Source organism: Argentina anserina, chromosome 3 (genome assembly GCF_933775445.1).
Source record: "Argentina anserina chromosome 3, drPotAnse1.1, whole genome shotgun sequence".
Classification (NCBI taxonomy): domain Eukaryota; kingdom Viridiplantae; phylum Streptophyta; class Magnoliopsida; order Rosales; family Rosaceae; genus Argentina; species Argentina anserina.
Window position 1 is genome coordinate 10,915,022 of NC_065874.1, and position 13,585 is coordinate 10,928,606.

The window sequence follows — 13,585 nt, forward strand, 5'->3', positions numbered from 1 at the left end:
AACCAGTCAACATGTCAACTCTTTTTCTTACTTTATTAATAGAAGATATATATATATATATTATAACATTATTATAGTATAATGTTGCAAAAAAAATATTGTTATAATATATATTTGATACACTAAAGATGAATTAAAGAAAAGAAAACAAAAAAACATAAGAGAAAAAAATTAAAACATAAAACAATTTGATTTTAATTTGGGGTATTTCAGTTATTTAAAATTTTTAACGGAATATTCTAACGGTCAACTAACGAAATAGATTAAACCATCGACAAATGTGAATTTAATGATACACCAATTTAATTTAAAAATAAAGGGACGAAACTGTTTTTATGTGTAAAATATAAGATGTCACGAGTATTTAATCTTTATATTATCATTTGGTAGTTTAAAATTGTGCAAACAAATGTAGATCGTTCAATAAAATATAAACATAAATTGTGCTAATCAAATGGTTAATGGTGATTCTAGTTACACCTCCATAATTACTATCTAAACTTTCATCATCATTTTTTTCCTGAATTTTCCAAATTTACCCTTCTAATTCCTATCCACACCTCTTTTTTTTTTTCATTCTCATCTTCTTATGTTTCCAATATAAAAAGACATTCTTTCAATTTTTATTTACGTCTTTTTCTATTCTAACATGAGATGTAATTACTTCAATTTAAAAACAATGATATCAATTAATACATATTGGTTTTATAAAATTGATCAACAATAAGATTTTTAACACAATAGAAAAATTAGAATTAAGATTTTTCAACCTGACACTTTACAATTCTACTACAACAAAGGTTAAATTGAATTTGATTAAACTCCCAGACTATATTATGCTTCAATGAATAATGGAGGTATGTTGTAAATTGAAGAGGTGAAGCCATAAATATGAGAGTTTTAAAAAATAAGGTGAGAGTTTATAGAAGGGGTAAAATATGATTTAAATAATTAATGAGGTATAAATAGTAATTATGGAAGTGTATTTAGAACCACCCAATGGTTAAACCTTTTCTGTTTTAGCAAACTTTTTGTAATGATTCATATGTGTATATATATATATATATATATATATATCTAGTGAATTGTTGGTTTAAATTGTTGAACTACATGCTACAAATAAAAACATCATCACTTTTAGTTTTGGTGTTTAAGAACATACTCTCTTGATCCTCTATATAGTACCATATATTTAGTACTAATCCTATATATAATATATTGCATTTTCAATGATACATTAATATTAATCCTCAAGCTCCCTCAATTCGAAATGATATCACTAAAGTGATTGAGAAAGTTTCTTAATAGGATGTTAGAAACTAGAAAGAGTTTTTTTGGTGGTATATATGTTTATAGTTGTTGAGGCATATCTGTTTGGGGTTTCTTATATATCTCTAGTGTAGAAATTTGAATAGTAATTAAAGTGGAATTTTTCTTGTGCAAACCATTGACTCATTGAGTGCTTGATTTCCTTGCACAAAAATATTCTCAAGGAAAGGGTGAGAGAGAGAGAGAGAGAGAGAGAGAGAGAGAGAGAGAGAGAGAGAGCATGTAATGTTAAGAGTCAGTCGAATTAGATAGAGAAGCAGAATGCACCGGGATCATTTCAATAAACAGATTTGTATCGCAATCACTATACGATTCATATGAGTATAAAAGTCTTCCTAGGTAAGAAGGTTAACAAAGCAACACTCCAAAATTTTTGGATCCCCTACGAGAGCTGCCTCTCAGTCACAAACCTTAGGGTTTTTGCATCACCATATTTCTTCTATCAAAACTACAGATTCGGCTACATTCTCTCTGATTCATCATGATGCAATTCAAGATTGTGGTATGCAATTGCAGGGCCAGAATAACACTGAAAACACATGATGCATTGGTAAGCATCATCCGCCAACATAACCCGGGTCTGATTTTTCTATCGGAGCTCCTGGGAATGCTGGTGATGGTGACCATGATATCGACTGCGCTGGATTTGAGGTGTACCACCGAGGAAGGTCTAGCCATGTGACGCAGGTGCTTCGCCAAAACTGGCCATATTTTGCTGCTGTCAGTAAAGGCAACGGTAGCTTGGAGGCACCAACCTGCTAAGGTTTGGGTGTGGGCTAGGGTTCCTGGGCCTGGATCCAGACTCAAACTCGGGTTGGTCCAAGCTGGAAACTGGGTCACTGAGCTTGTTTCCCAAAAACAATGGTTTAGCCCAAGTAAGGGCAAAGGGATCCCTTAGACCCTTAATTGGCATGTCACCTAAATTATTCTGATTGGTAGATCATTCCATTTATTCTGAGTATTATGTGTTGTACATCAATTAAGGTCTCTAGACGATGTGTAACATATGTTATAGACGTTTGTTGGAATGCTTGTTTTATCCTCGGGTAGTTGTATTTTATTTTGTGCTCATTCCTTAATGAGGGCCACCTATCGTAGATTGCATTGTACTGAGAGATTTTAGATCATTGTTTGATGTCGTAGGGCAATACAGTTCATGATGTATGATTGTATGTAGCATTTTGGACCTTGGTTATAGTAATTATTTTTTCTAAAAAAAAAACATACGATTCATATGATTGGGGGTTTAAAGGAAGCAAGCTCATTTCGTGTTCCCTTCAATTACGCTTAATCTCTACTCAAACACTAAAATGCTCAACGCATCAATAATTCCACAATCACCAACACAAGATCAATAATATCAGAAGCTGCTTTTAATCGATGTAGTAACTTCCACTTCACTGCTCAATTTTCAATTCAGTTCAAGGTTTGATCTGAAGCTCCAATTATTTGGGTTTGAATGCCATCATTGCTCATTCCACTAGCGTTTAACTCTACCATATCGAATTTAGTATCTGGCCAGGTTTTAGATCAAACAAAATGTATACAAAGTTAAACAACTGGATTTAGTTCTAAAGGAAACCAAGTGGGACAACGTAACAGTTTTCATATGTATACCATCCCCACCAACAAACAGATGTCTAGTATCACTGTGTCAAGGGGAAGTATTACATGGTGCATAGTTGCATACTAGTTGGGAAGCAATGATAATGTAATTTCTCGCAGAGCTCCAGAACATGGACACCCATACCACTAATACATTATTCTCATTCACAAGGAAGTTGATGGTTTTCTGGAAGAAAAAAAAAAAATCAAAGGCAGGACATAAAATCAATGAATCCTGGATTTTGGTATGCTCATCGATCCATCATGCCTAATTTCATTACCCATACAAGTACATGCGAAACGTAATAGCATGTAAAAAGAGACGAAACTATAGTCACTCTTGCTCCAATTCACAACATTTGTTTCTTGAGAACGTACTAGAATTCACAACATGGAATGCTGTCACTGAGAAAACTACCGGAAATCTTTACTTGACTCCTACAAAACGAACTAGACTTGCGATGTATGTGCACTCACTGCACTGTGATAGGGTTACACTATGGCAGAAGGTGAGAAAACAGAAGCCATCATATCCAAAGCTTTGAATGGCAAGTAATTTTAAGGGTCCAAACTGAACTTGGAGGCTCACCCAGTCAGGCTAGAGTATATTTTCTGGTTCTTAAGTGCAGCCTAATGAGGTGTTTGTTTCTTCATTGAGTTGGCAAGCTGCGATGTTAAAGTCGAATATTGTACTAAATATAACACAGAAAGTTTGAAATGATCGATATATAAAACAGAGAAACGAAGGAGGGTAACCAGAAGAACTATCCTCCAAAGTCCAAAGTCCAAACCAGTTGCTTGATTATTCCTCCAGGAACTCAGACGGTTCTACATTCGATGGCCTCATAAGTTTGTTCCATTTCAGAACCTCCACTCCCCTGTCTGTAACTATCTTATCAGCTATCAGCTAGAGTGACATAGTAACTAACCTTGAATGTGTATTTGTGGTAGCAAACTAAGTAGCTCGAGAAACTATATTCCTTCTACCAGACGTCAATCTTCTTTTTTTGTAGAACAGTCACTGTATATGATCAAAGTGCACCGTGATTACTGGTAGTGAGCAAAATTGAAGTATGAAGTATGCAGTCACATACAAATTATTCATCCAAAACAGAAAAGCAATGTTTGGCATTCTTTTCGACATGTATCCGGAAATTCGAAAGAATGATATTTTGAATTAAAAATTAAGATGAATGATTACGTTACAACACCAGCAACTACTTATGTTACTAAAATCCTGCAACTGCGAACCTTACCCTTTTTCCACACTTTCCTCTCTTTCTATCCTTCACCCTAAACACAAGGACTACAGATTTCTGTTTTTCATCGTATAACGGCCAAACGTGGCCGCGTGGGCCTATCAAAATAGGACAAACTCATAAGAACAAACTCATGCAATATACAAGGATTAACTCCTGAATGAGCAAACAGATGCAAGACTGCTACTCATCATCCGATTCCATTGTTGGACTTTTTGTACAGCTATCCATTTGATGTAGTTCTAACAATTTCTTTTCCGGATTGCAGAGCCCTGCATTAAAAGTGACAAATAAGAAATAATGTACATTCTCTCCACATAGAGGTGCAACGATGCATATGAACTCATCAGGACAAATAGGGTCACCCATTAATTACATTCAGTTTTCCGTTTCTCATTGGAAAATACATGATGATAAAGTTATGATGCGTGTAACTGAGTAAGCCAATGTGGATCCCAGAAATCTCTAAGTACCAAACATTCAAGCAAACATATATAATTCATGCAATACATTACTTTTCAAACATAACTAATATATCCGTATCTTTTTGAAATGGTTGTTGTTTTTTGCCTGTAGGTTTCTGTAATTATTCATTATTTTCTATCAACACCAAGGCCTCAACATAAAGGATGGGTTACTTGCAGCACATATTTGTTTCTATAAAGGCCTCAGTGCATAAGATATCAAGATAGATACTTCTGGCATTCCAATATAAACAAGTTATGCAAATAAAAGGGAATCATAAGGACTGGGCTCCAGAAGGGAATTATTCCCGTTGGTGATGATGTCATCAGCGTCAAGCATGATTATGATTCCAACAACTTCCTAGAATATGCAGGTTATCAAGATTCCAATATGTTCCGAATAAGATAGTTTAGTTATTCTAGTTACTTTACGCATGAGCTGGGATTTGGTTTCTAGAAAACACTCATATGAAGAACAGGTAAGCTAGTAATCTTTTCTATTGCCATCGTTGGAAAGACTCCAATTGGTATACTTTAAGTTGGGTAGCTAAGATGGAAGCTGGAGTCTTTTGTAGCTTTATCTTGTCAGAACTTTTTATAATTTTATGATTACTGATAATTTAGATCCATGTTCTCATCTGCAAGTTATATAAATGGGATACCTAGGTGCCACTTAAGATAAAGACTTTAGGGCGGTAAGTGTTGTTTGGTAGGGTTAACAACTGTGCTATGCTTCTATAAAAAAGACAAAAATTCTCCTCATTGGTTTATCATGTTGAGGTTCTCAGAGTGTAGATCTTGTGACTACTACTGGGGTTTGGAATTGGACTATGAGTTTGGAGAAGCCTGGTCGGATGTTCTTGGCGGGTGGGACAATTTTATCATTAGCATACACTAGAACTACTACTCATTGACATACAGCAAAACCTAATACTGATATTTCTAAGGCAAGAGATGAAACAAGTTTTCATCTAGATGATACAAGAAATTAAACCAGGGCCTGCATAATACTTTAAACTAGTAATGCAGCACTACACGAGGAGCTTTATTCATAGAGAGGAAAAAGAGAACGATAAAAAAGGATAGATTTTTGTCGTGGTTTCGAGGAGAAAGAGAGAAAAGAGAAAAATCAAAGGAAGAGAAATGACAGGGTATTATAGGAAATTAAAAGAGATGCGAGTTAAATATATATAAAAAGGTAGAAGGGTGTGTGTTTTGTAATTTTGGGTGCGGAAATTCACTCCCCTAAAGTTATGATGCATGAAACTGAGTACGTCTATAATTTTTTTTTTCAGAAAACTTCAATGTCATATACTTTCATGCAAAGATTATATTATGATATACCTTATTTTTCAAATAAAACAAACTTATTCATAGCTTTTTTTAAAGGTTTTTGGTTTTTGCCCATAGGTTTTTCTGTAACTATTCAATATTTTTATCAACTCCAAGAGCTCAACATAAAGAATAGGTATCTCCCAGCACATATCTATTTCTATAAGGACTCTCTGCATAAGATATTAAAACCACGTATCTGATTCTATTAAGGTCTCTTTGCATAAGATACTATCAAGGTCTCTCTCCATAAGATATTAAGATGGATACTTTTAGTAAATAAATAAAATATAGAGAGAAAAGGAGAAGAGCAAAAACAGGAAAAAGAAAATGAGAAGAAATACCAACCTGAGCACTTGGGAATATCCCACACAGCAATGGATGATCCTGTACATGTTGGCGAACATAGTGCTTGATTGTTCTCATGGTTGACATTCATTGCAAGCATCCACGCGCCAATTGTAACATCCTCATTGCTAAACATCCGAAAACTGTCATTATAGACAAGATGCACATTAAATGTGGGGAATCATCAGTCAAGAATTGTCAATTTAAGCATATGTTCTCTATCATCCTGATTTGTTGCAATGCATCTTCCTAAGAGAAACATGACAATCCCATAGTGCCAGGCAAAAGTAAAAAATTCATGAGCAACTGTTAAATCGTTTTTTGCAACTGCATTAGTGTGAATAGAAAGATTACACTCCACATGCATCAGGTGTATAGTTAGCCAATGAATAATACAAATGGTTAACTATCAACCTGCAGCCGATTGATAGATCTTCTTGAAAACTAAATCAACCAATAGCAGCAATTAATGCCGGACATGCTCAACAACCTGGGTCCTTGGCTCAATTGATAATGCAGTGTTTAAGACTAAGGTTTAGTTTTATAAAAGTCATAGAATCCACCATAATTGAAGCATATGGCCCATGAAGTTGTGGTCATTTCTCAGTCAGGCTGAACTTACTGAACTCTTTTCTTCTTTCTTAGAACAAGATTTTATTACTAACCACAATGACAGTTTAGACGGTAAATGCAGACACATTCAGTTCATTTAGACTGACAACAAAAGTAAGATCTTTGATCACCCCCCTGACAGATGTTTTAAGACATACCTGATACATCAATGTCCTACAACTTTGCAAACCCAATGCAGCATATAGCAATACCAGCAAGCCTCTCTCTCTCTCTCACACACACACACACACATCTAGGTCAAAACTAGTCACTTAATATTTTTGTAAGTACAGGGCCAAAGCAGAGGGGGAAAAACAGCACACCATCAGCCTTTCTGCCTTAGAACACTATGATTGCACACAACCATAACTAAATTTTGAAGAACACTATAAAGCTTGGAACAATACTACACTAGAGATGTCCAGTAAATGTAGATATTGTGAAAATAAACTTGCCTGTTATTCCTAAGAGCAACCAAACTTGCAACAACATCGGCAGAAAGAGCATACAGTGGACCATAAGCATGGAAAAAGTATTCACTCCCCAGCAAATACCCTAGTGGCTCAAACCTGCCAGAATTTTAACTGATCAGATGATTCAGACAACATTGTTACAGGTCAAAATGATTACTAATTCAGGCAATCAATAAACTCTCTCGCGTGGCATGTACATGGTACAATCGAACCTCTAGTTTGGGTCGGTGCAAATGGATCACCATTCACTTCCCCAATTTTACCAAAATGATTTCAAGAATAAAAGAATAACAAACAAAACTTACCATTTAAGCTTTGGATCCGTGAAGACTGGACCTTTCTTCATGCATCCAAGGTAAGTCTGAGAGTGAGACCGCTCTTTTGCCAAGAGAGTTGAAAGGCGATCTGACAATGTTAATGAAAATAGATTGCATTAGTGCAACGAAATCTCCATAATCTAACAAGATATCAGATTGCAGTACACCAAATTAGGAAATCCAGGCACCTGGCCTCAAATAAATGTCGTCATCGGCTTTCACATAAAAGTCGGAATCATAAAGCGCATACGCAGCTTTGAAGAAAGCCAATCTGTAAAGCAAACACACAAACTCTCAGCTCACACTTGACACTACTAATGACCAAAACAGACAAAACAGACGATACAAAATGTCGAAATCCTTTCAAGAACTAACGTTTTGTAGGGGAGCTTACTGTACTCCTCTTCAATATCCAACAGCAAGAAATCATCGTATCGCGCCACTTCCTTCCCCAGCTCCACCATCTTTGCTTCATCCTTGCTCTTACCAATAATAAACCTAAACGCCAAACCAGTGGCCTCTTCCAATCTGCATTCAACTTCTCCCAAATCAACTCAAAATTTCAATCAAACTTCATTTCTTCTCTTTCAAGTTACTAAACCTCATAATGTGATCTAAGATCAAATATGAATCAAAAGAAACTATAAATGTGGCAAAATCAGTACCGTTGAAGGCTCTGAGAATCGGACGGCATCCAAGTCTTCCGAAGCGACTCTCTTCTTCCGACGGATCCGAACCCGGTCTGAATGCCGACGAAGCCCATGACCTTATGGCGGCGGGTGTTGGCATCTGTGGAGCTCAGAACGAGGCCGTTGTCGTTGCTTTTGGCGGTGGCGATTTTCTCCCAGACGATGCGGACCGATCTGGAGGGGGTGGCGAGGCACCGGTACTGGCTGCTGCGGAGGGCGATGAGGCCGAAGATGAAGCCGGAGAGGCCGAAGACGAGGCTGAAGGAGATGATGCGGACCGTTGAACGGCGGCCGGCGGGGGGTTGGCGGGGGTGGAAGAACTTGGGGGAGGAAGGCATCGTGGGGTGGGTGGGGGGAACCCTAGAGGGAGTCTAGGGTTTTGGAAGATCGGAGTAGTAATCGGAGAGAGAGAGAGAGTCGGAGCTGCTGCCCGGCTCTGTTGTTTTAAACTATATTTGGTCCGAAATCTGATTTAGATTTTAGAATACAGAGAGATTTAAACTATATTTCTGATGGACCCACCATGTGACAAGCCGCTTAATATCCGCCAAAACGCTTTGATTGTGATCGCCTAGGCGCCCGCCCAGATGCTTTTCTTCATTTCTAGCGACCGTTTTGCCTGCCTAAGAGCATCTGCACCGGTGAGCAAGAGGAGCAGGCGAGCTGCTCGAGCAAACCCAGATCCGAGCTCACACCAAAGCTGCTGGGACTCGCCCAGTTAACCGAAAGGTTTTGCTCAATCGATCGCTCGAGCATAATTTGCTCCGACCTTTGCTTGTCCGCCTAGTGGAGCCCACGTCACGTGGGTGATGTCGGGTACGTTAAATTTTTTTCTGTTAGGCGCGTGCAATACATGCGCGAGTAAAAGGGTTTTTTTTTTAAAAGGACCACGGAATGGCTGACACGTGGCTTATTGGATGGTCATCCAACTCCAACGGTTAAATGGATCTGGGCCTTCCATTTGAATCAGAAATTTCGATCCAACGGTCAGAATTCATAATCAATGATTAATATTTTATCAGAACGGAAATAATCCCCAAAAATAGTTTAAAAATCCTAAAAATTTCCCACCTTTCCAAAAAAATTGCCTATAAATACTACTTTAATTGTTGATTAACTCACCAATTTGTGCACAACAAATTTCACATCTTCTTTTTTCTCATCCCTCATTTTGTTTTGCATTTTTTCCAAAACAATGGGATTCCATTGGCTTTCTTCCGAAGATGTACAAATGTGCATCTCTTTTGTCCGTCATAGCGTTAATGAATACGATGATAACAAACAAAAGAAAGACAAATTGTGGGAGACAATTTTTACTGATTATATGCAAAATTGGGTGCTAGCTCCGAGTGAGAAAACTCCGAATGAGCCGAGGACCCGAATCGCACTCGCTTATCACTACAACAAGTTTAAGCTACTCTTGTAAAAATGGGGCGAATGTCTAGCGGTGCGCGACAACGTGTAGCTAGTGGCACGTTGTTAATGGATGAAGTAAGTTTACTTTATTTTATCATATATTATAATTTTTATTCGATTATATATATAATTAAATTATGTAATTAATATATCTAATTTGTTTAAATATGTAGCATTGTTTACATTATTTGTTTTTATATATCTAATTTGGTTACATTATTTGTTTTATCCAATTTGTTTAAATTATGTAATTAAATATGTACCTAATATAAGTTTTTCATTAGGAATGACAAGCTCAATCATGTTACTATAATGCCAAGAAGAAAAAGTTTACACACTTTGAATGTTGGGAAGTGGTTAAGGATCATCCATCTTTTGTTGTGGTGCTACCTACTACTCCATCTCCATATGCAAGTAGTTACGATTCTACTTCGTCCGCAACCGAATCATCTCCAACCATCTATTTGGATGACGACCAAGTGAATGAGACACCTCAAAGCAACATAGCAGCTTCCTCGAGTTCGCCTAGACCAATGGCAACCAAGGCGACAAAGAAAGTTAGGCGCCAAAAGAAACAGGGTAAGACTCATATTGAGCAACGAGTTGAGGTTTTGCATACCATTGCAAGTGACCAAGAATCATGGCATGCCAAGAGGCTAGCGTATAATGAAAGTGAACTTAATTATTACGCGGAGTACATAGACATTCAAAAGCGGAAAGAAACAAGGGTGGAAGAAGAGTTACGATTGAAGAAACAAGAGAATGACACGAGGATCATGACAATGGATTTGTAGGCTATGACCCTAATCTCGAAAATGTACTTTACTAAAGAGGAAACTAGAAATCCTTAATGAAGAATGAGCTAGTCAAGATCAACCTACTAATGAAACATATTCAGATTGTTATCACCCAAATCTCGTGTTATTTCCATGATAGTTATAGTATTGTACTAATTTAAATTTTATGTAATTTAAATTTTCAAGAAATAAAAATGCATTTATTTATTAAGATGAAATTGAAATACACAAAAAAAATAAAACGCATACTTAAATTACACAAACTTAATAATTAAATTCAAACGGAATGAAAATACGTAATAAAACATATTTAGAGTATTTCACCATTTCCCACCCTCCAAATATGTTTCACCAAGTCTCTCTGGAGCTATCTATGGATGAAAACGGATTCGAGATCGGCAACACGGTCGCGAAACCGTTGTATATTGGCTCAAAGTGAATTCGATTCCCTTGTACATCCACCGGCCCATCATAAACCCGGAAAGCCCTCGATGGGTTTTGCAAGTCTTCTTCCTCATCCTCTATGTACTCTTCCTCAACAATCATGTTATGCAATATAATTCAAGCCAACATGATGGTAGTCATTACCGATTTGTGGTGCATTGTACAACTATGACGTATAATTGCCCATCGAGATTGCAAGATGCCAAAGGCTCTCTCCACATCTCTCTAGTATGCCTCTTGTTTCTTTGCAAAAAGCTTATCTTGCCGCGTCTGGAGATTAGAAATTGTTTTGACAAATGTAGAGTACTTTGGATATATTCCATCAACCAAATAATAAGCTGTCGAGTACCTTTGTCCGTGGACTTCCTAGACGGCAGTTGGGCCTATTCCAACAATGATCTTTGAGAACACATTTGATAGGTGGAGCACGTTAATGTCATTTTTTTAGCTCCAAGACACCAAAAGAAACTGTACCATATCCACGTATCATAGGAGGCCACGGCCTCCAAGATAACCGTTGAGCGACCGTTTCGACCCGAATATGACCTTTGATAGGCGGTTGGGTAGTTCTTCCACTCCCAGTGCATGCAGTCGATGCTTCCAATCATACCTGGAAAGCCTTGGTGTTCACCTTTAGCTAGTAGTCGCGTGAGGTCTGCCGGTGTTGGACTACCAAGGTATCTTGGACCATAGAGGTGAACCACTTGCCTGCAAAACTCCTTCATACAATGGAGGTTAGTCGATTCCCCCATCCTTGTAATTTCAGTACATTGATATGCGACTGACTCGTACGCCAACATTCGTAGAGTCCCGGTTTTCTTTTGTTGGGGGAAGTAGCCCTAACAAACTAGTGGCGTCTTCTCTTTGGTGCCAAGATTAGTCGTGGTTGCAGAGGTCCGTCATAATAATGTTGAATCAGTCTCTGCTCATCCTGTACCTCCGGCGAAAGTCTTGCGCGTCGAAGATTGGACGTTCGATGAAGTAATCTTCCATGAGATTGTGTCCCCTAGATAGCCTCTGACGTGGCTTATTCGGTTTTTTTACCACGACGTGAACCGCCATGACCACCTGATTGACGAATGATTGCTCCATATGGTCATCCTCTTCTTGTTGACGTTGTCTCCGCCTGAAAAAATTGTGGAAGTTGAAATGATTCATTGGTGCATGAACAAGGAAATGTTGCTAAGTGTTTAAATAGAATTGAGGATCCTAAATCTGCCTTGATTCTTCACAATGGTGTGAGTATAAAATGAGTGATATTAGATTATTAGGCAATTTATAGCCAATTGGTCGAAACTATCACCGGAAATCAGGTCCAATTATTTTGCCGACAATGACATGTGGCAGTGGCACGTGTCAATTCTCTATTAGTCGAAAATCTATCAGAAATCTTATATAATATCGAGTCGATAACGACATGTGGCACATTATTATTGGTTGTGAGTATATTCGGTAAAAAAAATTAATAATTTCACAACAAGACAAAATTGAATTGCTCAAACAAATTGTAAATGAGTGTAGAAAAATCGATTTGCTTGAGTGAATTTTGAAATAATTTTTTTTGAAGTAAAATTTGCTTCCGGACTCACCATTCGCTTAACAAGTTATTTTATGGGTGCGGATGCTCTAAGCGTTCCACGTCTTTACCAACTTTTTTTCTTAATATCCCATTTTCCTCAAAATTTTATTATTTATTATAATAATTCATTCGACATAAGCATGGTTTTCAATGGACTAATTTATCTCTATAATAAGTAGACCTTTCGGGAACTTTAATTGATCTGATAGGCTTCCCACTATAATAGAGAGGAGATAAATATAATAATGTTTTTTGTTATTCTATGGTATAAAGATTAGCGGAAATTCAGGTAACCTTATGTGTATCTAAAGGTTTTGTTTTGTATCTCTGATTTCTTTTTCTGTAATAGAAAAGAGAGATTATGTAACATGATCATCTCCAATATGTTTGAGACAACTATGTGAGGGTTTACCGTCATGATTTCCAATGACAAAACCTCCTGCGTACTCCTCCATTATGAATAGAAGCATAAAAGTTTTGCCGTCACAAAATTAGGATCCGGCTGATGCCGTTTAATCATTTGAGCTCGACAAGCATGAGACTTGAAAGGTCGAACATTCATCATCCAGTAAAAGACTGCTATATAGTAACATTGAGGGGCAGTAACATTAAGAGAAATCAATTTGTTTGCAAAGTGCCGGCCAGAATAGCTAGTTGAAATAAGATGCTTGAAACAAAATCTATCATTAATAAATAAAAGACTCAGACCTATGAGTTTTCAGTGAAGCACATCTCGACTCAAAGCGCTTTCAGTTCACTTAGAAGATGAAGATATCTGACATATTTTGAGAAAATAGGTCAAGTCAAGCCAAACGGGTCTGATATGGATTCACTATTGGTGCCGCCGTGCCGGTCTATATCTCTTTGTGGTGATATAGAGAATGCTGAAAGATATTGTAATATTGTGCGCTATAGTTTGAA

At 37.2% G+C, this 13,585-nt stretch overlaps 1 protein-coding gene across 1 annotated transcript; it reads right to left on the reverse strand.

Annotated features, from left to right (window-relative positions):
• Positions 1–4,067: 4,067 nt before the first annotated feature.
• LOC126786856 (probable beta-1,3-galactosyltransferase 14) lies at positions 4,068–8,805 on the reverse strand. Its single transcript, XM_050512816.1, has 7 exons — positions 8,405–8,805; positions 8,115–8,267; positions 7,928–8,010; positions 7,728–7,827; positions 7,405–7,518; positions 6,338–6,480; positions 4,068–4,465 (listed from the first exon to the last, which is right to left on the reverse strand). Exons 1-7 carry the CDS (start codon positions 8,764–8,766, stop codon positions 4,377–4,379), a joined length of 1,044 nt encoding a protein of 347 aa, XP_050368773.1. The 5' UTR covers positions 8,767–8,805; the 3' UTR covers positions 4,068–4,376.
• Positions 8,806–13,585: the final 4,780 nt, after the last annotated feature.

What these genes read in the sequence shown, in the direction of transcription:
- LOC126786856 (XM_050512816.1), bottom strand. Translation starts at nt 8,766, where the DNA reads ATGCCTTCCTCCCCCAAGTTCTTCCACCCCCGCCAACCCCCCGCCGGC. An exon ending in AGTAAGCTCCCCTACAAAAC is followed by an intron (nt 8,011 to 8,114) that starts GTTAGTTCTTGA and finishes TTTGCTTTACAG; the next exon opens with ATTGGCTTTCTTCAAAGCTG. An exon ending in ACGGATCCAAAGCTTAAATG is followed by an intron (nt 7,519 to 7,727) that starts GTAAGTTTTGTT and finishes AAATTCTGGCAG; the next exon opens with GTTTGAGCCACTAGGGTATT.